Consider the following 27,614-nt stretch of genomic DNA (forward strand, 5'->3'; position numbering starts at 1 on the left):
TTAGGGTTTTTTTCAGGGTTTTTTCCAGTTTTTTTCGGGTTTTTTGGGTTTTTTCTGCTTTTTTAGGGTTTTATCAGGTTTTTATCAGGTTTTTTTAGGGTTTTTCAGGGTTTTTTCCGGGTTTTTTTTTGGTTTTTGAGGATTTTTAAGGGTTTTTTTCAGTTTTTTTCGGGTTTTTTTGGTTTTTTAAGACTTTTTTAGGGTTTTATCAGGTTTTTTTGGGGTTTTTTAGGGCGCTTTTTAGGGTTTTTTCAGGATTTTTCCAGGTTTTTTAGGGGTTTTTGTCGAGTTTTTTCAGGTTTTTTTTTATTTTGAGGGGTTTTTAACAGGTTTTTAGGGTTTTTTTCCGGTTTTTTCGGGGTTTTTTTGGTTTTTCAAGGCTTTTTTTAGGGTTTTATCAGGATTTTTTCAGTTTTTCTCCCAGGTTTTTTTGGGTTTCTCAGGTTTCTTAGGCTTTTTTTGTTTTTTTTCAGGTTCTTTTAGGGTTTTTAGGGTTTTTTTCCGGGTTTTTTCAGGGTTTTTTTGGGTTTTTTTGGTTTTTCAGGGTTTTTAAGGGGTTTTTAGGGGGTTTTGCAGTTTTTTTTCAGGTTTTTCTCAGTTTTTTTCTTTTTTTTCCATTTTTCCCATTTTTCCCCATTTCCATTTTTCCGGTTTTTTTGGGGTTTTTAAATTTTTTTTTCAGTTTTTTTCCCCATTTTTCCCCCATTTTTCCCAATTTTTCCCATTTTTCCCATTTCCCCCCATTTTCCACAATTTTTCCCAGTTTTTTCCCATTTTCCACCATTTTTTCCAGTTTTCCCTGGTTTTTTTCAGGTTTTTTTTCAGTTTTTAAAAATTTTTTTCCAGTTTTTTTCCCATTTTTCCCCATTTTCCCCATTTCCCCCCATTTTTCCCCATTTTTCCAGTTTTTTTCCAGTTTTTTTCGGTTTTTTTTCAGTTTTTTTTCAGTTTTTCCCCAATTTTCCCATTTCCCCTCATTTCCCCCCATTTTTGCCAGTTTTTTTCGGGTTTTTTTCAGGTTTTTTTTCCAATTTTTTTCAGTTTTTCCCCCATTTTTTCCCCATTTTTTTCCCATTATTTTTCCCCCATTTTCCCCATTTCCCCATTTTCCCATTTTTCCCCATTTTTTCCGGTTTTTTTCGGGTTTTCTTCAATTTTTTTCAGTTTTTTCCCCATTTTTCCCCATTTTCCCCCTTTTTTCCAGTTTTTTTCCAGTTTTTTTCCGGTTTTTTCCGGTTTTTTTCAATTTTTCCCGCATTTTCCCCCATTTTTTCCAGTTTTTTTCCAGTTTTTTTCCGGTTTTTTTCAGTTTTTTTCAGTTTTTTTCCCAATTTTTCCCCATTTTCCCCCATTTTTTCCCATTTTTTTCAGGTTTTTTTTCAGTTTTTTTTCAATTTTTCCCATTTTTTCCCAATTTTTCCCCATTTTCCCCCATTTTCTCCCCTCCCCATGTCTCTCTCTCTCCTCTGGCTGCTGTTCTCTGTGGCGGGGGGAGGGGCAGCCATGTCGCGATATCCATCCGGCTGTCGCTGCGATCGCGACAGCGCCTGGTGCCGGGGGGGGGAGGGGCGACTGCCCGACGGACTTCCGGCCGGCCTGACCACCCTGTGAGTCCCGAAAATCCCCAAATTTTAACCCAAAAATCTCAAATTTCAACCCAAAAATCCAACTGCGATCTGAAATTCCGAAATTTCCCCGAAAATCCAAAAAAAATTCCCAAAATTCACCCCAAAAACATCGTCGGGAACCCCAAAAATCCCAAAATTTAACCCAAAAATCCCCAAATTTAACCCAAAAATCCCAAATTTAACCCAAAAATCCAACTGGGATATGAAATTCCGAAATTTCCCCGAAATTTCCCCAACTATCCCCAAAAAATTCCTAAAAATCTCCCAAAAAATCCACAGAAATTCACCCCAAAAACCTCCTCGGAACCCCAAAAATCCCAAAATTTTAACCCAAAAATCCCAAATTTAACCCAAAAATCCAACTGGGATCTGAAATCCGAAATTTCCTGGAAAATCCAAAAAAAAGTCCCAAAAATCCACCAAAATTCACCCCAAAATCCTCCTCGGGAACCCAAAAATCCCCAAATTTCACCCAAAAATCCCAAAATTTAACCCAAAAATCCCAAATTTAACCCAAAAATCCAACTGGGATCTGAAATTCCGAAATTTCCCGGAAATTTCTGCAAAAATCCCCGGAAAATGTAACCAAAAAAATCCCCCAAAATTACTCGAAATTCATCCCAAAAACCTCCTCGGGAACCCAAAAATCCCAACATTTTCCCTAAAAATCGAACTTGGATCGAAAATACTAAATTTTCCCCAAAATTCCCTGAAAATTCCCCCAAAAATCCTCCTAAAATTCCCCCAAATTCACCCCAAAAAATCCACTGGAATTCACCACGAGAACCCAAAAAAATCCCAAAATTTAACCCAAAAATCCACCTGGGATCTGAAATCCGAAATTTCCCCAAAAATCCCAAAAAAATTCCCAAAAATCTCCCAAAAAATCCACCGAAATTTACCTAAAATCCTTCTCGGGAACCCCAAAAATCCCCAAATTTAACCCAAAAATCCCAAAATTTCACCCAAAAATCCAACTGGGATCTGAAATCCGAAATTTCCTGGAAAATCAAAAAAAATTTCCCAAAAATCCACCGAAATTCACCCCAAAAACCTCCTCGGGAACCCAAAAATCCCCAAATTTAACCCAAAAATCCAACTGGGATCTGAAATTCCGAAATTTCCCGGAAATTTCCCAAGAAATTCCCCAAAATCCCCCAAAAATCCACCGAAATTCACCCCAAAAACCTCCTCGGGAACCCCAAAAATCCCAAAAAATCCCAAAATTTAACCCAAAAATCCAACTGGGATATGAAATTCCGAAATTTCCCCGAAATTTCCCCAACTATCCCCAAAAAATTCCTAAAAATCTCCCAAAAAATCCACCGAAATTTACCCAAAAAACCTCCTCAGGAACCCCAAAAATCCCAAATTTATCTTAAAAATCCAACTGGGATCTGAAATCCGAAATTTCCTGGAAATTTCCCAAGAAATTCCCCAAAAAAACCCAAAAAATCCACCAAAATTCACCCCAAAAACCTCCTTGGGGACCCCAAAAATCCCAAAAAATCCCAAAATTTCACCCAAAATTTAACCCAAAAATCCAACTGGGATCTGAAATCCGAAATTTCCTGGAAAATCCAAAAAAAATTCCCGAAAATCCACCGAAATTCACCCCAAAAACCTCCTCGGGAGCCCAAAAATTCCCAAATTTAACCCAAAAATCCAACTGGGATCTGAAATTCCAAAATTTCCTGGAAATTTCCCGGAAATTTCCCAAGAAATTCCAAAAAAATCCACCGAAATTCACCCCAAAAACCTCCTCGGGAACCCCAAAAATCCCAAAAAATCCCAAAATTTAACCCAAAAATCCAACTGGGATCTGAAATCCGAAATTTCCTGGAAAATCCAAAAAAAAGTCCCAAAAATCCACCAAAATTCACCCCAAAATCCTCCTCGGGAACCCAAAAATCCCCAAATTTCACCCAAAAATCCCAAAATTTAACCCAAAAATCCCAAATTTAACCCAAAAATCCAACTGGGATCTGAAATTCGAAATTTCCCCGAAATTTCCCCAACTATCCCCAAAAAATTCCCAAAAATCTCCCAAAAAATCCACCGAAATTTACCCAAAAACCTTCTCGGGAACCCCAAAAATCCCAAATTTAACCCAAAAATCCAACTGGGATCTGAAATTCCGAAATTTCCCAAGAAATTCCCAAAACATCCACCAAAAATCCACCGAAATTCACCCCAAAAACCTCCTTGGAAACCCCAAAAATCCCAAAATTTCACCCAAAATTTCACCCAAAAATCCAACTGGGATCTGAAATCTGAAATTTCCCCGAAAATCCCCAAGAAATTCCCAAAAATTTTCCCCAAATTTCCTCAAATTTTCCTCAAATCTTTCCCCATATTTCCCCAAATTTTCCCAATTTTCCCAAATTTTTCCCCAAATTTTTCCCAAAATTTCCCCAAAATTCCCCAAAATTTTCTCCCAAGTTTCCCCAATTTCCCCAAAATTTCCCCAAATTTCCCCAAAATTCCCCATTTCTCCCAATTTTCCCCAAATTTCCTCAAATTTTCCCCAAATTTTCCCCAAATTTTCCCCAAATTTCCCCAAAATTTACCCAATTTCCCCAAAATTTCCCCCCCAAATTTCCGCAAATTGCCCAAAACTTCCTAAAAATTTCCCAAAATTTCCCCAAAATTCCCCAAAATTTCCCCAATTTTCCCCAAATTTCTCAAAATTTTCCCCAAATTCCCCAAATTTTCTCACAATTTTCCCCAAATTTCTCAAAATTTTCCCCAATCTTTCCCCAATTTTCCCAAATTTTTCCCCAAGGTTTCCCCAAATTCCGCCAAATTTCCCCAAAATTTCCCCAATTTTTCCCCAAATTTCCCCAAATTTTCCCCAAATTTTTCCCGAATTTCCCAAAATTTTCCCAATTTCCCCAATTTTCCCCCAATTTTCACCAAATTTCCCCCAAATTCCCCAAATTTTCTCACAATTTTCCCCAAATTTTCCCAATTTTTTCCCCAAATTTTTCCCATATTCCCCCAAATTTCCCCAAAATTCCCCCAAATTTCCCCAATTTTCCCCAAATTTCCCAATATTCCCCAATTTTTTCCAGCTCTCTCATTCGCTGGGATTTGGATTTTCTCGCTCAGGGAAGTTTTCGCCAAACTCCAGCATTGACCTTACTGTGAGTCACCAAAATTCCCAAAAAAATTCCCAAAAAATTCCCAAAATTTCCCCAAAAAATTCCCCCAAATCCCAAATTCCCAAAAATCGCCTCTTTCCCCCATTTATTTCCCAATTTTCCCCACTTTTCCCCAATTTTCCTGAATTTTCCTCCTTTTTTCCTATTTTTTCCCAGTTTTCCCAATTTTCCTGAATTTTCCTCCATTTTTTCCCATTTTTTCCCCAATTTTCCCCATTTTTTCCTGAATTTTCCTCCATTTTTCCCATTTATTTCCCAAATTTTCCCATTTTTCCCAATTTTCCTGGATTTTCCTGCATTTTTCCCAATTTTTTCCCAATTTTCCTGAATTTTCCTCCATTTTTTCTTATTATTTCCCAATTTTCCCATTTTTTCCTGAATTTTCCAGAATTTTCTGGAATTTTCCGGAATTTTCCACCATTTTTCCCATTTATTTCCCAATTTCCCCCATTTTTCCTGAATTTTTCCCCCAATTTTCCTGAACTTTTCCCAAGTTTTCCACATTTTTCCCATTTTCCTCCATTTTTCCCATTTATTCCCCAATTCCCCTCGATTTTCCCCATTGATTTCCCATTTTCTTCCTTTTTCTCCCAATTTTCCTCAATTTTCCTAATTTATTTGCCAATTATCCCAAATTTTTCCCCATTTTCCTCTGAATTTTCCCCAATTTCCCCCAAATTTTCCTCCATTTTCCCCAAATTTTTCCAATTTTTGCCACAATTTCCCCCAATTTCCCCAAATTCCTCCATTTTCCCCATTTATTTCCACATTTTCCTCCTTTTCCCCTCCATTTTTCCCAATTTTTCCCAATTTTCCCCATTTATTTCCCAATTTTTTTCCCTATTTTCCTAATTTATTTCCCAATTATCCCAAATTTATTCCCATTTTCCCCAAAATTTCCCCCAATTTTCCCCAAATTTCCCCCAATTTTCCCCCAATTTTCCCCATTTTCCCAATTTATTTCCCAATTATCCCAAATTAATTCCCATTTTCATTTAAATTTCCCCCAAATTTTCCCCAATTTCCCCAGAATTTTCCCCAATTTTCCTCATTTTCCTCCATTTATTTCCCAATTTTCCCAATTTATTTCCCATTTTCCCCCATTTTCCCCAATTTCCCCATTTTCCTTCATTTCCCCTCAATTTTTCCCAATTTTCCCTGAATTTCCCCCAAATTTCCCCATTTATTTCCCATTTCCCCTTTTTGTTCCCAAATTTTCCCCAATTTCCCCCAAACTTTCCTCAAATTTCTCCCAATTTTCCCCAATTTTCCCCAAATTTTCCCTAATTTTCCCTATTTCCCCCATTTATTTCACATTTATTTCCCAATTTTTCAATTTTATTCCCATTTTCCCCAAATTTTCCCATTTATTTCCCATTTTCCCCAAAATTTCCCCAAATTTCCCCAAATTTTCTCCCAAATTTCCCCAAATTTCCCCAAATTTTCTCCCAAATTTTCTCCCAAATTTCCCCCAAATTTTCTCCCAAATTTCCCCAAATTTCCCCAAATTTTCTCCCAAATTTCCCCAAATTTTCTCCCAAATTTTCTCCCTAATTTCCCCAAATTTTCTCCCAAATTTTCTCCCAAATTTCCCCAAATTTTCTCCCAAATTTTCTCCCAAATTTCCCCAAATTTTCTCCCAAATTTCCCCAAATTTCCCCAAATTTCCTCCCAAGTTTCCCCAAATTTTCTCCCAAATTTCCCCAAATTTTCTCCCCAATTCCCATCACTCCCAGTATTCCCGGTTTCCCTTCCCAGTATCTCCCAGTATTCCCAGTTCCCATTCCCAGTATCTCCCAGTATTTCCAGTATTCCCAGTATCTCCCAGTATTCCCCGTTTCCATCACTCTCAGTATCTCCCAGTATTCCCAGTATCTCCCAGTATATCCCAGTATTCCCAGTTCCCCATTCCCAGTATCTCCCAGTATTCCCAGTATTCCCAGTATCTCCCAGTACTCCCAGTCCCCATTCCCAGTATTCCCAGTTCCCATTCCCATCACTCCCAGTATCTCCCAGTATTCCCAGTATCTCCCAGTATCTCCCAGTATTCCCAGTTTCCATTCCCATCACTCCCAGTTTCCATTCCCATCACTCCCAGTATCTCCCAGTATCTCCCAGTATCTCCCAGTATCTCCCAGTATTCCCAGTTCCCCATTCCCACCATTCCCAGTATTCCCAGTTTCCATTCCCATCACTCCCAGTATCTCCCAGTATCTCCCAGTATCTCCCAGTATTCCCACTTTCCCATTCCGAGTATCTCTCAGTATTCCCAGTTTCCATTCCCAGTATCTCCCAGTATTCCCAGTTCCCATTCCCATCACTCCCAGTATCTCCCAGTATCTCCCAGTATCTCCCAGTATTCCCAGTTCCCATTCCCATCACTCCCATCACTCCCAGTATCTCCCAGTATCTCCCAGTATTCCCAGTCCCCATTCCCAGTATTCCCAGTTCCCATCACTCCCAGTATCTCCCAGTATCTCCCAGTATCTCCCAGTATTCCCAGTTTCCATTCCCAGTATCTCCCAGTATTCCCAGTTCCCATCACTCCCAGTTCCCATTCCCAGTATCTCCCAGTATCTCCCAGTATTCCCAGTTTCCCTTCCCGCCATTCCCAGTTTGGTCACCTCAGGCCGTTTGGGGTTCATTGGCGACAGAGCCTTCGAGGGACTGGGAGCACTGGAATATCTGTGAGTTATACTGGTTTATACTGGTTTGTACTGGGAATGGGACTGGGATGGACTGGGATGGACTGGAGTACCTGTGAGTTGTACTGGTTTGTACTGGTTTGTACTGGGAATGGGACTGGGATGGACTGGGAGCACTGGAATATCTGTAAGTCTGTACTGGTTTATACTGGTTTGTACTGGGAATGGGATTGGGATGGACTGGGATGGACTGGGATGGACTGGGAGCACTGGAATATCTGTGAGTCATACTGGTTATACTGGTTTATACTGGGATTGGGATTGGGATGGACTGGGATGGACTGGGAGCTCTGGAGTACCTGTGAGTTGTACTGGTTTGTACTGGTTTGTACTGGGAATGGGACTGGGATGGACTGGGATGGACTGGGAGCACTGGAATATCTGTGAGTCATACTGGTTATACTGGTTTATACTGGGATTGGGACTGGGATGGACTGGGATGGACTGGGAGCTCTGTGAGTCAAACTGGTTTGTACTGGTTTGTACTGGGATGGACTGGGATTGGGATTGATGGACTGGGAGCTCTGGATTACCTGTGAGTTATACTGGTTTATACTGGTTTGTACTGGGATGGGGACTGGGATGGACTGGGAGCACTGGAATATCTGTGAGTCGTACTGGTTATACTGGTTTATACTGGGATTGGACTGGGATTGGGATTGGGATGGACTGGGAGCACTGGAATATCTGTGAGTATATACTGGTTTGTACTGGTTTATACTGGTTTATACTGGTTTATACTGGGATTGGGATGGACTGGGATAGAGACTGGGAGTTCTGGAGTACCTGTGAGTCAAACTGGTTATACTGGTTTGTACTGGGATGGGGAATGGGATGGACTGATTTATACTGGGATTGAACTGGGATGAACTGGGATGAACTGGGATGGACTGGGATGGACTGGGATGAACTGGGATGGACTGGGATGAACTGGGATGGAACTGGGATGGACTGGGATGAACTGGGATGGAACTGGGATGGACTGGGAGGGCACTGGGATGGAACTGGGATGGACTGGGATGGACTGGGATGAACTGGGATAGGGAATGGGGAGAACTGGGAGCTCTGCAGTATCTATGAGTTATACTGGGATGTACTGGTTTGTACTGGGAGGGAACTGGGATGGGGAGTGGGATTGAACTGGGATGGAACTGGGAGCTTGGCAGTACCTGTGAGTTATACTGGTTTGGACTGGGAGGGACTGGGAATGAACTGGGATGGACTGGGAATGAACTGGGATGAACTGGGATGAACTGGGATGAACTGGGAAGGACTGGGAGCACTGGAATATCTGTGAATTAAACTGGGATATACTGGGATGGACTGGGATTGAACTGGGATGAACTGGGATGAACTGGGATGGACTGGGAGAGACTGGGATGGACTGGTTTGAACTGATCCATACTGGTCCATACTGGTCTATACTGGTCCATACTGGTTTATACTGGTCTATACTGGTCCATACTGGTTTATTGTGGTCCATACTGGTTTACACTGTTTTATACCAGTTTATACTGGTCTGTACTGGTCTATACTGGTCCATACCAGTCCATACTGGTTTATACTGGTCTGTACTGGTCTGTACTGGTCTTTACTGGTCCATACTGGTTTATACTGGTCTATACTGGTTTACACTGTTTTATACTGGTTTATACTGGTCCATACTGCTTTATACTGGTTTATACTGGTCCATACTGCTTTATACTGTTTTATACTGGTCTATACTGGTTTATACTGGTCCATACTGGTCTGTACTGGTCTATACTGGTCCATACCAGTTTATACTGGTTTATACTGGTCCGTACTGGTCCGTACTGGTCCGTACTGGTTTATACTGGTTTATACTGGTCCATACTGGTTTATACTGGTCCGTACTGGTCCATACTGGTCCGTACTGGTCCATACTGGTCCGTACTGGTCTCAGGTTCATCGAGGACACCTCCCTTGGCTCCATCGCTCCAACAGCTCTGCGGGGATTGCGGGGATTGCTGTACCTGTGAGTGAGGAAAAGTCCCAAAAATTGTCCCAAAATTTACCCAAAATTGACCCAAAATTCACCCCAAATTGTCCCAAAATTTACCCCAAAATTCACCCCAAATTCACCCCAAATTGTCCCAAAAATTGTCCCAAAAATTGTCCCAAAATTGACCCAAAATGGACTCAAAATGGACCCAAAATTGACCCAAAATTGACCCAAAATGGACTCAAAATGGACCCAAAATTGACCCAAAATTGTCCCAAAATTCACCCCAAATTGTCCCAAAATGAGCCCAAATTGTCCCAAAATTTACCCCAAAATGCACCCAAAATTCACCCCAAATTGTCCCAAAATGAGCCCAAAATTGACCCAAAAATGTCCCAAAATTCACCCCAAATTGTCCCAAAAATTGTCCCAAAAATGTCCCAAAATTCACCCCAAATTGTCCCAAAATGAGCCCAAAATTGACCCCAAAAATGTCCCAAAATTGGCCCGAAATTGATCCCAAAATGAGCCCAAAATTGTCTCAAAATGGACCCAAAATGGACTCAAAATGGACCCAAAATTGACCCAAAATGAGCCCAAAATTGGCCCAAAATTGACCCAAAATTGTCCCAAAATGGACCCAAAATGAAACCAAAAATGGACCCGAAATTGTCCCAAAATTGACCCAAAATTGATCCCAAAATGAGCCCAAAAACCCACAAAAATCACCCCAAAAACCCCCAAAATTGTCCCAAAATTAGCCCAAATGTTCCCAATTTCCCCTTTTCCCCCAATTTCCCCAATTTTCCTTTTCCAATTTCCCCATTTCTTTCCCCATTTTTCCCCATTTTCCCCCAAATTTCCCCAATCTCCCCCAAAATTTCCAAATTTTCCAAATTTTCCCGAATTTCCCCAAATTTCCCCAAACTTCCCCCAAATTTCCTCTCCCGGTTTCCCAAAATTTCCCCCAAAATTTCCCCAAATTTTTCCCCAATTTTCCCCAAAATTTTTCCCCAATTTTCCCCAAATTTTTCCCCAATTTTCCCCAAATTTCCCCAAATTTTCCCAGTTTTCCCTCCAAATTTCCCCCAATTTTGTCCCCAAATGTCCCCATTAATGATGTCCCCAAATGTCCCCAATGTCCTCAATGTCCCCAAATCCCCACTAATGTCCCCAATGTCCCCAATGTCTCCCCAATGTCCCCAATGTCCCCAAATCCCCATTAATGTCCCCAATGTCTCCCCAATGTCCCCAATGTCCCCAAATCCCCATTAATGTCCCCAAATGTCCCCATTGATGTCCCCCAATGTCCCCATTAATGTCCCCAAATGTCCCTAAATGTCCTCAATGTCCCAAATGTCCTCGTCAATGTCCCCTGTGTTCCCAATGTCCCCATTAATGTCCCCAATGTCCCCACTAATGTCCCCAATGTCCCCAATGTCCCCAAATCCCCATCAATGTCCCCAATGTCCCCATCAATGTCCCCATCGATGTCCCCAAATGTCCCCATCAATGTCCCCATTAATGTCCCCAAATGTCCCCCAATGTCCCCAAATCCCCATCAATGTCCCCAAATGTCCCCATTAATGTCCCCAAATGTCCCCACAGGAGTTTGGCCAACAACCGGTTGGAGTTTTTGCCCAAAGGACTTTTCCAGGATTTGGGGACACTGACTGAGCTGTGAGTGACACTGGGGACATTAATGGGGACATTGGGGACATTGGGGACATTTGGGGACACTGGGGACACTGACTGAGCTGTGAGTGACACTGGGGACATTTGGGGACATTAATGGGGACTTTGGGGACATTTGGGGACATTGATGGGGATTTGGGGACACTGACTGAGCTGTGAGTGACACTGGGGACATTTGGGGACATTAATGGGGACTTTGGGGACATTTGGGGACATTGATGGGGATTTGGGGACACTGAATGAGCTGTGAGTGACACTGGGGACATTGGGGACATTTGGGGACACTGGGGACACTGACTGAGCTGTGAGTGACATTGGGGGACATTAATGGGGATTTGGGGACACTGAATGAGCTGTGAGTGACACTGGGGACATTGGGGACATTTGGGGACACTGGGGACACTGACTGAGCTGTGAGTGACATTGGGGGACATTAATGGGGATTTGGGGACATTGGGGACATTGGGGACATTGGGGACATTTGGGGACACTGGGGACACTGACTGAGCTGTGAGTGACATTGGGGGACATTGGGGACATTTGGGGACATTTGGGGACATTTGGGGACACTGACTGAGCTGTGAGTGACATCAGTGGGGACATTGGGGACATTGGGGACATCACTGGGGACATTTGGGGACATTAATGGGGATTTGAGGACAGAGCAACATCACTGGGGACAGACATGGGGACAACATTTGGGGACATTAATGGGGACATTTGGGGAGGCACTACACACAAACATTGGGGACATTTGGGGACATTTGGGGACATACTGGGATACAATCACATTGGGGACATTTGGGGACACTGGGGACACTGTGAGTGACAACATTGGGGACATTAATGGGGACATTTGGGATTGGGGACACTGAATATTGGGACATGGGACTTGGGACATTTGGGGACATTGGGAGATTTGGGGACATTGGGGAGATTGATGGGGATTTGGGGACATTTGGGGACACTGATGGGGATTTGGGGACACTGACTGAGCTGTGAGTGACACTGGGGACACTGGGGGACATTGACAGGGATATTTGGGGACATTGGGGACACTGACTGAGCTGTGAGTGACATTGGGGACATTAATGGGGACATTTGGGGACATTGGGGACATCACTGGGGACACTGTGAGTGACAACATTGGGGACATTTGGGGACATTAATGGGGACATTGATGGGGATTTGGGGACACTGAGCTGTGAGTGACATTGGGGACATTGGGGACATTGATGGGGATTTGGGGACACTGACTGAGCTGTGAGTGACACTGGGGACTTTGGGGACATTTGGGGACATTGGGGACACTGGGGACACTGGGGACACTGAGCTGTGAGTGACATTGGGGACATTGACTGAGCTGTGAGTGACAATGGGGACATTTGGGGACATTTGGGGACATTTGGGGACATTTGGGGACATTGATGGGGATTTGGGGACACTGAGCTGTGAGTGACATTGGGGACATTTGGGGACATTGGGGACACTGGGGACATTGGGGACATTGGGGGACATTGATGGGGATTTGGGGACACTGACTGAGCTGTGAGTGACATTGGGGACATTGGGGACATTTGGGGACATTGGGGACACTGACTGAGCTGTGAGACATTGGGGACATTTGGGGACATTTGGGGACATTTTGGGGACATTGGGGATCAAACTGGGGGAAGTTTGGGGAAGAAATGGGAAAATTTGAGGGAAATTTGGGAAAATTTTGGGGAAAAATAGGGAGAAATTTGGGGAAATTTGGGGAGAAAATTGGGGAAAAATTGGAGAAATTTTGGGAAATTTTGGGGAAATTTTGGGGAAAAATTGGGGAAATTTGGGGAAAGTTTGGGGAGAAAATTGGGGGAAAATTGGAGAAATTTTGGGGAAAATTTGGGGAAAGTTTGGGGGGAAAATTGGGGGAAAATTGGGGAAATTTTGGGGAAATTTGAGGGAAATTTGAGGGAAATTTTGAGGAAATTTGAGGGAGATTTTGGGGGAAATTTTGGGAAATTTTTGGGAAATTTTTTGGGAAATTTGAGGGAAATTTTGGGAAATTTTGGGGGAATTTGAGGGAAATTTTTGGGGAATTTTGAGGGAAATTTTGGGGGAAATTTTGGGAAATTTTTGGGGAAATTTTTGGGGAAATTTGAGGGAAATTTTGGGGGAAATTTGGGAAATTTGAGGGAAATTTTTGGGGAATTTTGAGGGAAAATTTTGGGGGAAATTTTTGAGAAAAATTGGGAGAAATTTGGGGAGAAATTTGGGGAAAATTGGGGGAGAATGGAGAAAATTTGGGGGAAATTGGGGATTTTTGGGGAAAATTTTGGGGAAAATGGGAAAATTTGGGATATTGGGGGTGTTGGGGACACTTTGGTGTCACTTTGGTGTCACTTTGGTGACAATTTGGTGACTTTTAGTGGCATTTGGTGACAATTCGGTGCCATTTGGTGTCATTTAGTGTCCCTTGAGTGCCACTTGATGTCACTTTGGTGCCATTTAGTGCCATTTTAGTGCCATTTGGTGTCATTTAGTGTCCCTTTAGTGTCACTTGATGTCACTTTGGTGCCATTTGGTGTCATTTAGTGTCACTTTAGTGCCACTTGATGTCACTTTGGTGCCACTTGATGTCACTTTGGTGTCACTTTGGTGTCACTTTGGTGACAATTTGGTGACAATTTGGTGACTTTTAGTGGCATTTGGTGACAATTCACTGTCATTTAGTGTCCCTTGAGTGTCCCTTGATGTCACTTTGGTGACAATTTGGTGACTTTTAGTGGCATTTGGTGACAATTTGGTGCCACTTGATGTCACTTTGGTGCCATTTGGTGACTTTTAGTGGCATTCGGTGACAATTTGGTGCCATTTGGTGTCATTTAGTGTCCCTTTAGTGCCACTTGATGTCACTTTGGTGCCACCTGATGTCACTGTGGTGCCATTTGGTGACTTTTAGTAGCATTTGGTGACAATTTGGTGCCACTTGATGTCACTTTGGTGCCATTTGGGGTCATTTAGTGACACTTTAGTGCCAATTGATGTCACTTTGGTGCCATTTGGTGCCATTTTAGTGCCATTAAGTGTCATTTAGTGTCCCTTTAGTGTCACTTGATGTCACTTTGGTGCCACTTGATGTCACTTTGGTGACAATTTGGTGACTTTTAGTGGCATTTGGTGACAATTTGGTGCCACTTGATGTCACTTTGGTGCCAATTTGGTGTCATTTAGTGTCCCTTTAGTGCCACTTGATGTCATTTCGGTGCCATTTGGTGACTTTTAGTAGCATTTGGTGACAATTTGGTGCCACTTGATGTCACTTTGGTGCCATTTGGGGTCATTTAGTGTCCCTCAAGTGCCACTTGATGTCACTTTGGTGCCACTTGATGTCATTTAGTGTCCCTTGAGTGCCAATTGATGTCACTTTGGTGCCATTTAGTGCCATTTTAGTGCCATTAAGTGTCATTTAGTGTCCCTTTAGTGCCACTTGATGTCACTTTGGTGCCACTTGATGTCACTTTGGTGCCATTTGGTGACTTTTAGTGGCAATCAGTGACAATTTGGTGCCATTTGGTGTCATTTAGTGTCCCTTTAGTGCCATTTGATGTCATTTTGGTGCCATTTGGTGACCTTTAGCAGCGTTTGGTGACAATTTGGTGCCACTTGATGTCACTTTGGTGCCATTTGGTGCCATTTTAGTGCCATTTGGTGTCATTTAGTGTCCCTTTAGTGCCACTTGATGCCATTTTGGTGCCACTTGATGTCACTTTGGTGACAATTTGGTGACTTTTAGTGGCATTTGGTGACAATTCGGTGCCATTTAGTGTCCCTTTAGTGCCACTTGATGTCACTTTGGTGACAATTTGGTGCCATTTGGGGTCATTTAGTGTCCCTTGAGTGCCACTTGATGCCATTTCGGTGCCACTTGATGTCACTTTGGCGCCACCTGGTGCCATTTTTTGTCACTTTGTGCCACTTCAGTGCCATTTGGTGTCACTTTAGTGCCACTTTGGTGCTATTTGGTGTCACTTCAATGTCATTTTTTGCCACTTCAGTGCCATTTAGTGTCACTTTGGTCCCATTTGATGCCATTTTTTGTCACTTTGACACCATTTTTTGTCACTTTGACGCCATTTTTTGTCACTTTAACTCCATTTTTGTCACTTTAACTCCATTTTTGTCACTTTAACGCCATTTTTTGTCACTTTAACTCCATTTTTTGTCACTTTAACTCCATTTTTTGTCACTTTAACACAATTTTTTGTCACTTTAACTCCTTTTTTTGTCACTTTAATGCCATTTTTTGTCACTTTAATGTCATTTTTGTCACTTTAACGTCATTTTTGTCACTTTAACGCCATTTTTTGTCACTTTAACTCCATTTTTTGTCACTTTAACGCCATTTTTGTCACTTTAACACAATTTTTTGTCACTTTGACACCATTTTTGTCACTTTAACGCCATTTTTGTCACTTTAACTCCATTTTTTGTCACTTTAACTCCATTTTTTGTCACTTTAACGCCATTTTTTGTCACTTTAACGTCATTTTTGTCACTTTAACGCCATTTTTTGTCACTTTAGCTCCATTTTTTGTCACTTTAACTCCATTTTTGTCACTTTAACGCCATTTTTTGTCACTTTAACACATTTTTGTCACTTTAACTCCATTTTTTGTCACTTTGACGCCATTTTTGTCACTTTAACGCCATTTTTTGTCACTTTAACTCCATTTTTGTCACTTTAACTCCATTTTTTGTCACTTTAACTCCATTTTTTGTCACTTTAACTCCATTTTTTGTCACTTTAACTCCATTTTTTGTCACTTTAACACCATTTTTTGTCACTTTAACTCCATTTTTTGTCACTTTAACTCCTTTTTTTGTCACTTTAACTCCATTTTTGTCACTTTAACGCCATTTTTGTCACTTTAACTCCATTTTTTGTCACTTTAACTCCATTTTTGTCACTTTAACTCCATTTTTGTCACTTTAACTCCATTTTTTGTCACTTTAATGTCTTTTTTTGTCACTTTAACTCCATTTTTTGTCACTTTAACGCCACTTTTTCCCCTTTCAATGTCACCTGATGTCACCTGTCAGTGACCTGCCTGGCAATCCGTTCTGCTGCCATTGTCACCTGCGCTGGTTGCTGATGATGTCGCTATGATGGTGATGTCACTCTGATGACGTCACTGATGTCACTCTAAGGATGTCACTCTCTGTCACCTCACAGTGACCTGCACGGCAATCCGTTCCGCTGTGACTGTCACCTGCGCTGGTGGCTGATGATGTCACTGTGATGACATCACTGATGTCACTGTCATTCTGATGTCACTACTGTCACTCTGTCCCCGCAGTGACCTGCGCGGGAACCCGTTCCGCTGTGACTGTCACCTGCGCTGGTGGCTGATGTCACTGATGTCACTGTGACGTTGTCACTGTGATGATGTCACTGATGTCACTCTGATGATGTCACTGTGATGATGTCACTGATGTCACTGTGATGACGTCACTGATGTCACTACTGTCACTCTGTCCCCGCAGTGACCTCCGCGGGAACCCGTTCCGCTGTGACTGTCACCTGCGCTGGTGGCTGATGTCACTGTGATGTCACTGTGATGACGTCACTGATGTCACTCTGATGATGATGCCACTGTGATGTCACTATGATGACGTCACTGATGTCACTCTGTCCCCTCTCAGTGACCTGCGCGGGAACCCGTTCCGCTGTGACTGTCACCTGCGCTGGTGGCTGATGATGTCACTGATGTCACTCTAACAATGTCACTCTGTCCCCGCAGTGACCTGCGCGGGAACCCGTTCCGCTGTGACTGTCACCTGCGCTGGTCACTGATGATGTCACTGTGATGTCACTGTCATTCTGATGTCACTACTGTCACTCTGTCCCCTCTCAGTGACCTGCGCGGGAACCCGTTCCGCTGTGACTGTCACCTGCGCTGGTGGCTGAAGATGTCACTGTGATGACGTCACTGATGTCACTATGATGACGTCACTGATGTCACTCTCTGTCACCTCACAGTGACCTGCGCGGGAACCCGTTCCACTGTGACTGTCACCTGCGCTGGTGGCTGATGATGTCACTCTGATAACATCACTGATGTCAATATGATGATGATGTCACTGTGATGACGTCACTGATGTCACTCTGTCCCCACAGTGACCTCTGCGGCAATCCGTTCTGCTGTGACTGTCACCTGCGCTGGTGGCTGATGTCACTGTGATGATGTCGCTATGATGGTGATGTCACTCTGATGACATCACTCTCTGTCACTATGATGACGTCACTGATGTCACTCTCTGTCACCTCTCAGTGACCTCCGCGGCAATCCGTTCCGCTGTGACTGTCACCTGCGCTGGTGGCTGATGTCACTATGATGATGATGTCACTATGATGACGTCACTGATGTCACTCTGTCCCCTCGCAGTGACCTGCGCGGGAACCCGTTCCGCTGTGACTGTCACCTGCGCTGGTGGCTGATGATGTCACTCTGATGACATCACTGATGTCACAATGATGATGATGTCACTGTGATGACGTCACTGATGTCACTCTCTGTCCCCTCGCAGTGACCTGCGCGGGAACCCGTTCCGCTGTGACTGTCACCTGCGCTGGCTGCTCCGCTGGCTCAGCCACCGCCCCTCCCCCTCCCCCCCCGAGCTGGGGGGCACCTGCCGGCTGCCCCTCCCCCACCGCGGCACCGCGCTGGCTCTGCTCAGCGCCAGGGAGCTCCAGTGCCGCCGGCACGGTAACTGGGACAGACTGGGATATACTGGGATACACTGGGAGCGAAAAAACGGGAGGTTTTGGGGGGAAAAATGGGGATTTTAGGGTTAAGAATGGGGATTATAGGGTTAAGAATGGGGATTATAGGGTTAAAAATGGGGATTTTAGGGTTAAAAATGGGACTGGGTTGCACTGGGAGAGAACTGGTTATACTGGGAGGGAACTGGGAACGAAAAACCGCAGGGAATTGGGGGGAAAAATGGGGATTATAGGGTTAAAAATGGGGATTATAGGGTTAAGAATGGGGATTATAGGGTTAAAAATGGGGATTATAGGGTTAAAAATGGGACTGGGAGGGACTGGGAGAGGATTGGGATAAACTGGGATATACTGGGAGGGACTGGGAGTGAAAAACTGCGAGGTTTTTGGGTGAAAAATGGGGATTTTGGGGGAAAAATGGGGATTTTTGGGGTTAAAAAGGGGAACTGGGAGGGACTGGGAGTGTCCCTGCAATGTCCCCAAGGTGTCCCCATTGTCCCCAAGGTGTCCCCATTGTGCCCAAGGTGTCCCCATGATCCCGAGGATGTCCCCGAGGATGTCCCCAAGCTGTCCCCATTGTCCCCAAGTTGTCCCCAAGCTGTCCCCAAGCTGTCCCCAGGATGTCCCCAAGGTGTCCCCATTGTCCCCAAGCTGTCCCCATTGTCCCCAAGGTGTCCCCAAGCTGTCCCCATTGTCCCCAGAGCTGCGGCCGTTCCAGTCCCTCCCGTTCTCGTCGCTGGGGATGTCCCCAAGGTGTCCCCAAGCTGTCCCCATTGTCCCCAAGCTGTCCCCACGATGTCCCCAAGCTGTCCCCAAGCTGTCCCCATTGTCCCCAAGCTGTCCCCAAGCTGTCCCCATTGTCCCCAAGCTGTCCCCAAGCTGTCCCCAAGGTGTCCCCATTGTCCCCAAGGTGTCCCCTTGTCCCCAGAGCTGCGGCCGTTCCAGTCTCTCCCGTTCTCCTCGCTGGGGATGTCCCCAAGCTGTCCTCATTGTCCCCATGATGTCCCCAGAGCTGCGGCCGTTCCAGTCGCTGCCGTTCTCGTCGCTGGGGATGTCCCTGGGATGTCCCCAAGCTGTCCCCAAGCTGTCCCCAAGGTGTCCCCATTGTCCCCAAGGTGTCCCCATTGTCCCCTGATGTCCCCAAGGTGTCCCCTTGTCCCCAGAGCTGCGGCCGTTCCAGTCCCTCCCGTTCTTGTTGCTGGGGATGTCCCCAAGCTGTCCCCAAGCTGTCCCCAAGCTGTCCCCAAGCTGTCCCCAAGCTGTCCCCATTGTCCCCAAGCTGTCCCCAAGCTGTCCCCATTGTCCCCATTGTCCCCAAGCTGTCCCCAAGCTGTCCCCTTGTCCCCAGAGCTGCGGCCGTTCCAGTCCCTCCCGTTCTCGTCGCTGGCCGCGGAGCCCTTCTGGCAGGGGGGACACCAGGGGGTGACAATGGCACTGCCAGCCGCCGGCGGGTGTGCGCTGCTGGAGTGGGAGCAGCTGGGAGGGAAGTTCCGCCTGAACGTCGTCATCAACAGTGAGAAAATGGGGAAAAAACGGGGGAAATTGGGAAAAATTGGGAAAAAAGGGGGAAAAAATGGGGAAAAATGGGAAAAAATGGGGAAAAAATGGTGAAAATGGGGGGAAAATGGGGAAAAACTGGGGAAAAATTGGGGAAGTTCTGGGTGAATGTTGTTATCAACAGTGAGGAGAAAAATGGGGAAAAAACGGGGGAAATTGGGAAAAATTGGGAAAAAACGGGGAAAAAATGGGGAAAAATGGGGAAAATTGGTGAAAAAATGATGAAAATAGGGGGAAATGGGGAAAAATTGGGGAAAATTGGGGAAATTCTGGGAAAATGTACACCAACAGTGAGAGAAAATGGGGAAAATGGGGAAATTGGGAAAATACAAAAGGTGAAAAATGGGGAAATGGGGGAAAAAAAATGGGGAAAAAAAAGGAATGGGAAATTGCCTGAACCTCATCATCAACAGTGGAAAAAAATGGGGAAAAACGGGGAAATTGGAAAAATTGGGAAAACGGTAGAAAAATGGGAAAATGGGAAAATGGGGAAATGGGAAAATGGGGGAAAATGGGGGAAAAAATAGGGTAAAATGGAGAAATTCCGCTCTGAACCTCGTCATCAACAGTGAGGAGAAAAATGGGGAAAAATGGGGGAAATTGGGAAAAATTTAAAAAAAACGGTTAAAAATTGGGTAAAAATGGGTAAAATTGGTTAAAAAATGATGAAAATGGGGGGGAAATGGGGAAAAAATAGGGGAAAATTGGGGAAGTTCTGGGTGAACATCATCAACAATGAGCAAAAATGGGGAAAAATGGGGAAAATTGACAAAAACAGTGAAAAAATGGAGGAAATGGGGGAAAAATGGGGAAAAATGGGAAAAATGGGGAAATGGGGAAAATGGGGAAATTGGGAAAAATGGGGAAATTCTGTGTGAATGTCATCATCAATAGTGAGGAGAAAAATGGGAAAAAAAGGGGAAAATTGACAAAAAATGGTGAAAAAATGGGGGAAATGGGGGAAAATGGGGAAAAAATTGAGAAAAAATGGGGAAAAAATGGAGAAAAAATGGGGAAATCGGGAAAAAGAGGGAAAATTGGCAAAAAACTATGAAAAAATGGGGAAAAATGGGGGGAAAATGGGGAAAAAATAGGGGAAAATGGGGAAATTCCACATGAATGTCGTCATCAACAGTGAGGAGAAAAATGGGAAAAAACAGGGAAATTGGGGAAAATTGACAAAAAAGGTGAAAAAATGGGGGAAAATGGGGAAAAATAGGGGAAAATTGGGGAAGTTCTGGGTGAACGTTGTCATCAACAGTGAGCAGAAATGGGGAAAAAACGGGGAAATTGGGAAAAATTGACAAAAAACAGGGAAAAAATGGGGAAAATAGGTGAAAAAATGATGAAAATAGGGGGGTAAATGGGGAAAAATAGGGAAAAATTGGGGAAGTTCTGGGTGAACGTTGTCATCAACAGTGAGCAAAAATGGGGAAAAATGGGGAAAATTGACAAAAACAGTGAAAAAATGGGGGAAATGGGGGAAAAATGGGGAAAAATGGGAAATTGGGAAAAATGGGGAAATGGGGAAAATGGGGAAATTCTGTGTGAATGTCATCATCAATAGTGAGGAGAAAAATGGGAAAAAAAGGGAAAATTGACAAAAAACGGTGAAAAAATGGGGAAAATGGGGGGAAAATGGGGAAAAAATGGAGAAAAAATGGGGAAATCGGGAAAAAGAGGGAAAATTGGCAAAAGACTATGAAAAAATGGGGAAAAATGGGGGGAAAAAATAGGGGAAAATTGGGGAAATTCTGTGTGAATGTCATCATCAACAGTGAGGAGAAAAATGGGAAAAAACGGGGAAATTGGGGAAAATTGACAAAAAACGGTGAAAAAATGGGGGAAAATGGCGCAAAATTGGGAAAAATGGGGGAAAATAGGGAAAAATGGGGAAATTCCGCCTGAACCTCATCATCAACAGTGAGCAGAAAAATGGGGGAAAAACGGGGGAAATTGGGAAAAATTGACAAAAAACGGTGAAAAAATGGGGAAAATAGGTGAAAATGGGGAAAAAATAGGGGAAAAATGGGGAAGTTCTGGGTGAATGTTGTCATCAACAGTGAGGAGAAAAATGGGGAAAAACGGGGAAATTGGGAAAACTGGGGAAAAACTGGGGAAAAAAATGGGAAAAAATGGGGAAAATTGGTGAAAAAATGATGAAAATGGGGGGGAAATGGGAAAAAACTGGGGAAAAATTGGGGAAGTTCTGGGTGAATGTTGTCATCAACAGTGAGGAGAAAAATGGGGAAAAATGGGGGAAATTGGGAAAAATTGACAAAAAACGGTGAAAAAATGGGGAAAATTGGTGAAAAAATGATGAAAATAGGGGGGGGAATGGGGAAAAATAGGGAAAAATTGGGGAAGTTCTGGGTGAATGTTGTCATCAACAGTGAGGAATTGGGGAAAAATGGGGAAAAAAGGGAAAAAAGGGAAAAATGGGGAAAAAAGGGAAAAATGGGGAAATTGGGGAAATTGGGGAAATTCTGCCTGAACGTCATTGTCAACAGTGAGGAGAAAAATGGGGAAAAAACGGGGAAATTGGGAAAAATGGGGAAATTCTGGTGAACATCGTCAACAGTGAGGAATTGGGGAAAAATGGGGAAATTGGGAAAAATGGGTCCTCAAGGTCCCCAATGTCCCCAATGTCTCCAATGTCTCCAGTGTCCCCAATGTCCCCAGTGTCCCCAATGTCTCCAATGTCCTCAAGGTCTCCAAGGTCCCCAGTGACCCCAATGTCCCCAAGGTCTTCAAGGGTCTCAAAGTCCCCAAGGTCACCAATGTCCCCAAGGTCTTCAATATCCCCAATATCTCCAATGTCCCCAACATCCCCAATGACCCCAACATCCCCAATGTCCCCAGTGACCAGCTGTCCCCCTGTCCCCCCAGGCTCCTCCCCGGTGGCCTGCCACCCCCTCCCGGTGGGTGACACCCTGCTGCTGGTGGTGGCCCAGCTGGGCGGCGGCTCCTGGGTGTGGCGCCGCTCGGGCGGCCCCGGCTCGTCCTTCGTGCGCCACCAGGCGCTGGGCAGCGGTCACCTGCGCCGTCCCCACGCCGTGGCCGCGGCCCGCCTGGGCGGTCAGCTCTACGTGGGCGTGGCCGACAGCTCCAAGGGCGGCACCTCCACCGTGTTCCGCTGGACGTCCGGAGGGTTCTACCCCCACCAGACGCTGCGGCCGTGGCAGCGCGACACCCACCTGGAGTTCCTGGAGCTGGGCGGCCGGCCGGCCATGGTGGTGTGCAGCGCGGCGCGGCGGCCGGCCGTGTACCGCTGGAGCGGCGGGAGCTTCGCGCCGCACACCGACATCCCCCACGTGCCGGACGTGTACGCCGCCAAGCACTTCCGGCTGAGGGGCAGCGTGTTCCTGTGCCTCACCAGGTTCCTCGGCGACGCCAAGGTGACAGGGACGGGGACAGCAGGGTCATGGGGTCACCATGGTCACCATGGTCATCATGGGGTCACCATGGTCATCATAGGTTCATGGGGTCACCATGGTCATCATGGTCTTCATGGGGTCACTATGGTCACCATGGTCATCATGGGTTCATGGGTGTCCATCAGGGTCATGAGGGGCAGCGTCTTCCTGTGCCTCACCAGGTTCCTCAGCGACGCCAAGGTGACAGGGACAGGGACAGCAGGGTCATGGGGTCACCATGGTCACCATGGGTTCATGGGTTCATGGGGTCACCATGGTCATCATGGGGTCACCATGGTCACCATGGTCATCATGGGTTCATGGGGTCACCATGGTCATCATGGGGTCACCATGGTCACCATGGTCACCATGGGTTCATGGGTATCCATCAGGGTCATGAGGGGCAGTGTGTTCCTGTGTCTCACCAGGTTCCTTGGGGACGCCAAGGTGACAGGGATAGGGACAGCAGGGTCAGGGGGTCACCATGGTCATCATGGGGTCATGGGGTCACCATGGTCATCATGGGGTCACCATGGTCACCATGGTCATCATGGGTTCATGGGGTCACCATGGTCACCATGGTCATCATGGGTTCATGGGGTCCATCAGGGTCATGAGGGGCAGCGTGTTCTTGTGCCTCACCAGGTTCCTCGGCAACGCCAAGGTGACAGCAGGGTCAGGGGGGACAGCAGGGTCATGGAGTCACCATGGTCATCATGGGGTCACCATGGTCATCATGGTCATCATGGGGTCATGGGGGCTGTCAGGGTCATGAGGGGCAGCGTGTTCCTGTGCCTCACCAGGTTCCTTGGGGACGCCAAGGTGACAGGGACGGGGACAGCAGGGTCAGGGGGTCACCATGGTCATCATGGGTTCATGGGGTCACCATGGTCACCATGGTCATCATGGGTTCATGGGTGTCCATCAGGGTCATGAGGGGCAGCGTGTTCCTGTGCCTCACCAGGTTCCTCGGCGACGCCAAGGTGACAGGGACAGGGACAGCAGGGTCATGGGGTCACCACAGTCATCATGGAGTCACCATGGTCACCATGGTCATCATGGGTTCATGGGGGTCCATCAGATCATGTGGTCATGAGGGGCAGCGTGTTCCTGTGTCTCACCAGGTTCCTCGGGGATGCCAAGGTCAGGATGGAGGTCCACCAGGGTTGGGTGGGTCCATCAAGGTTGTGGTGTTATGGGGTTCCATCAGGGTCATGGGGTTATGGGGGTCCATAAAGGTCATGTGGTCATTTGGGGTCATCAGGTCATGGGGTTCCATCAGGGTCATGTAGCTATGGGGTTCCATCAAGGTCATTTGATCGTGTGGGGTCATCATGGTCATGTGGTTATGGAGGTCATCAGGGTCATGGGGTCTGTCAAGGTCATGGAAGGTCAGCAGGGTCAGGAGTCCATGGGGTCCATCAAGGTCATGGTTCCATGGAGGTCATCATGGGCCCCTGGTGGCCATCATGGTTCCACGGAGGTCATCATGGGTCCATGGTGACCATCATGGGTCCCTGGTGGCCATCATGGGTCCCTGGTGGCCATCATGGTTCCATGGTGGCCATCATGGTTCCATGGAGGTCATCATAGGTCCATGGAGGTCATCAAGGCCTGTTGGGGTCCACTGAGGTCATGTGGTCCACCAAGGCCGTGGGTCTGCTGGGCTCCTTCAGGGTTCTGGAATCATTGGGGTCATCATGGCTCCATAGGGGTCATCCAGGTCACATGGTCACTGTGGTCACCAGGGCCATGTGGGGTCACCAGGCTCATGGCTCTATGGGGGTCACCAGGTTCATGGGTCCATGGGGTACATCAGGGTCATGGGGATCACCAGGGTCACATGGGTCCACCACAGTCACGGTGGTCACCTTGTGACCACAGAGGTCCACCAGGCTCACGTGACCCCACTGGTGACCCCAAACCCCACCCCATGTCCAGGTGATGTGGTGGGAGAGCTCCAACCCAGTCCATCCTGTGACCCCACCCATGATCCCACCAGCCCAACCCACCCCATGATCCCACCCATGATCCCACCAGCCCAACCCACCCCACGATCCCACCCACCCATCCCATGACCTCACCCATGATCCTACCAACCCAACCCAACCCATCCCATCCCATGACCCCACCAACCCAACCCACCCATGATCCCACCAGCCCAACCCACCCCATGATCCCACCAACCCAACCCACCCCATGATCCCACCAACCCATCCCATGATCCCACCCATGATCCCACCAATCCAACCCACCCATGATCCCACCAACCCATCCCATGACCTCACCCATGATCCTACCAACCCAACCCATCCCATGATCCCACCCATGGTCCTACCAACCCAACCCAACCCAACCCACCCATGATCCCACCCATGACCCCACCAACTCACCCATGATCCCACCCACCCATCCCATGACCTCACCCATGATCCTACCAACCCAACCCAACCCATGATCCCACCAACCCAACCCACCCATGATCCCACCCATGGTCCCACCAACACAACCCACCCATGATCCCACCAACCCAACCCATCCCATGATCCCACCCACCCATCCCATGATCCCACCCATGATCCCACCAACCCAACCCATCCCATGATCCCACCAACCCATCCCATGACCTCACCCATGATCCCACCAATCCAACCCCACCCATGATCCCACCAACCCAACCCACCCACGATCCCACCAACCCAACCCATCCCATGACCTGACCCATGATCCCACCAACCCAACCCAACCCATGATCCCACCCATGATCCCACCTACCCAACCCACCCATGATCCCACCACCCATCCCATGACCCCATGACCCATCCCATGACCTCACCACCCATCCCATGATCCCACCACCCACCCCATGACCTCACCGCCCATCCCATGACCTCACCGCCCATCCCATGACCTCATGACCCATCCCATGACCTCACCACCCATCCCATGACCTCACCACCCATCCCATGACCCAACCCATGATCCCACAACCCAATCCATGACCCCACCACCCACCCCATGACCCCAAACCCCACCACTGACCCCAACCCCACCCCATGACACCACCACTGACCCCTTGACCCCAAAACACCACTGCTGACCCCTGACCCCACCACTGACCCCTTGACCCCAAAACCCACCACCCATCCCATGATCCCACCACCAACCCAACCCACCCCATGACCCCACTGCTGACCCCAAAACCCACCGCTGACCCCACCGCTGACCCCTTGACCCCAAAACCTCACCACTGACCCCACCACTGACCCCTTGACCCCAAAACCCCACCGCTGACCCCACCGCTGACCACACCACTGACCACTGACCCCGCCACTGACCCCGGATCCCACCCCCTGACCCCACCACTGACCCCTTGACCCCAAAACCTCACCACTGACCCTTGACCCCAAAACCCCACCACTGACCCCACCCCCACCCCATGACCCCACTGCTGACCCCTGACCTGACCCCTTGACCCCAAAACCCACCACCCATCCCATGATCCCACCACCAACCCAACCCACCCCATGACCCCACCACTGACCCCAAAACCCACCGCTGACCCCACCACTGACCCCTGACCCCGTGTCCAGGTGATGCGCTGGGAAGGCTCCATGTTCCGCGAGGTGCAGCAGGTGGCTGCCCGCGGCTCGCTGGTGTTCCAGCCGCTGACCCTGGCCGGCCAGCGCTACGTCCTGCTGGGCAACGACTTCGCCCCGAGCCGCGTCTTCCGCCTGAGCCCCGCCGGCCACCTGGAGGCCACCCAGGAGCTGCTGGCCACCACGCCCCGCGCCTTCGTCCCCGTCACCGCCGGCCACCGCCACTTCCTGGTGGCCTCCAGCTTCAAGGGAGCCACGCAGATCTACTGCCATGTCACCGTGGACATCGGGACATGAGGGGACATTGGTCATTGTGTCACTGTGGACATCTGGGGACATGAGGGGACATTGGTCACCAACACCTCCTGGTGGCCCCAGTTCTACTGCCACATCACTGTGGACTTCGGGACATGAGGGGACAGCTGGGGACAGCTGGGGACATTGGTCACCAACACCTCCTGAATGCCCCAGATCTACTGCCATGTCACCGTGGACATTGGGACATGAGGGGACATCTGGGGACATTGGCCATCATGGCATTGTGGACACTGGGACATGAGGGGACAGCTGGGGACATCTGGGGACATTGGCCATCAACACCTCCTGGTGGCCCCAGATCTACTGCCATGTCACCGTGGACATTGGGACATGAGGGGACATTGGTCACCAACACCTCCTGGTGGCCCCAGATCTACTGCCATGTCACCGTGGACATTGGGACATGAGGGGACATCTGGGGACATTGGCCATCATGGCATTGTGGACACTGGGACATGACGGGACATTGGTCATTGTGTCACTGTGGACATCTGGGGACATGAGGGGACATTGGTCACCAACACCTCCTGGTGGCCCCAGATCTACTGCCATGTCACCATGGACATCGGGACATGAGGGGACATTGTGGTGGCAGCTAGGGACATCTGGGGACATTGGCCACCACATCACTGTGGGCATCAGGACATGAGAGGACAGCTGGGGACATCTGGGGACCTTGGCCACCGTGGCATTGTGGACATCGAGACGTGAGGGGACATTGTGGGGACATGAGTGGACAGTGGTCACCACCACCTCCTGGTGGCTTCAGATCTACTGCCACGTCACTGTGGACATTGGGA

General features: G+C 47.1%; 1 protein-coding gene and 1 long non-coding RNA gene across 2 annotated transcripts; both read left to right on the plus strand.

The window, feature by feature from the left end:
- The first annotated feature begins 1,475 nt into the window (after positions 1-1,475).
- On the plus strand, positions 1,476-26,969 carry LGI4 (leucine rich repeat LGI family member 4). The gene is made up of 9 exons (XM_085044720.1): positions 1,476-1,607; positions 4,703-4,774; positions 7,408-7,479; positions 9,422-9,493; positions 11,069-11,140; positions 17,729-17,907; positions 19,273-19,437; positions 22,371-22,879; positions 26,491-26,969. The coding sequence occupies exons 1-9, from the start codon at positions 1,504-1,506 to the stop codon at positions 26,791-26,793; spliced, it is 1,548 nt and encodes a 515-aa protein (XP_084900846.1). The 5' UTR covers positions 1,476-1,503; the 3' UTR covers positions 26,794-26,969.
- On the plus strand, positions 6,915-7,334 carry LOC146423569 (uncharacterized). The gene is made up of 3 exons (XR_014847520.1): positions 6,915-7,002; positions 7,066-7,128; positions 7,296-7,334. It is a non-coding gene; the product is annotated as an uncharacterized LOC146423569 (long non-coding RNA).
- Positions 26,970-27,614: the final 645 nt, after the last annotated feature.

The sequence above is a fragment of the Lichenostomus cassidix genome, unplaced genomic scaffold (assembly GCF_008360975.1).
Source record: "Lichenostomus cassidix isolate B80296 unplaced genomic scaffold, HeHo_3.0 HiC_scaffold_37, whole genome shotgun sequence".
Classification (NCBI taxonomy): domain Eukaryota; kingdom Metazoa; phylum Chordata; class Aves; order Passeriformes; family Meliphagidae; genus Lichenostomus; species Lichenostomus cassidix.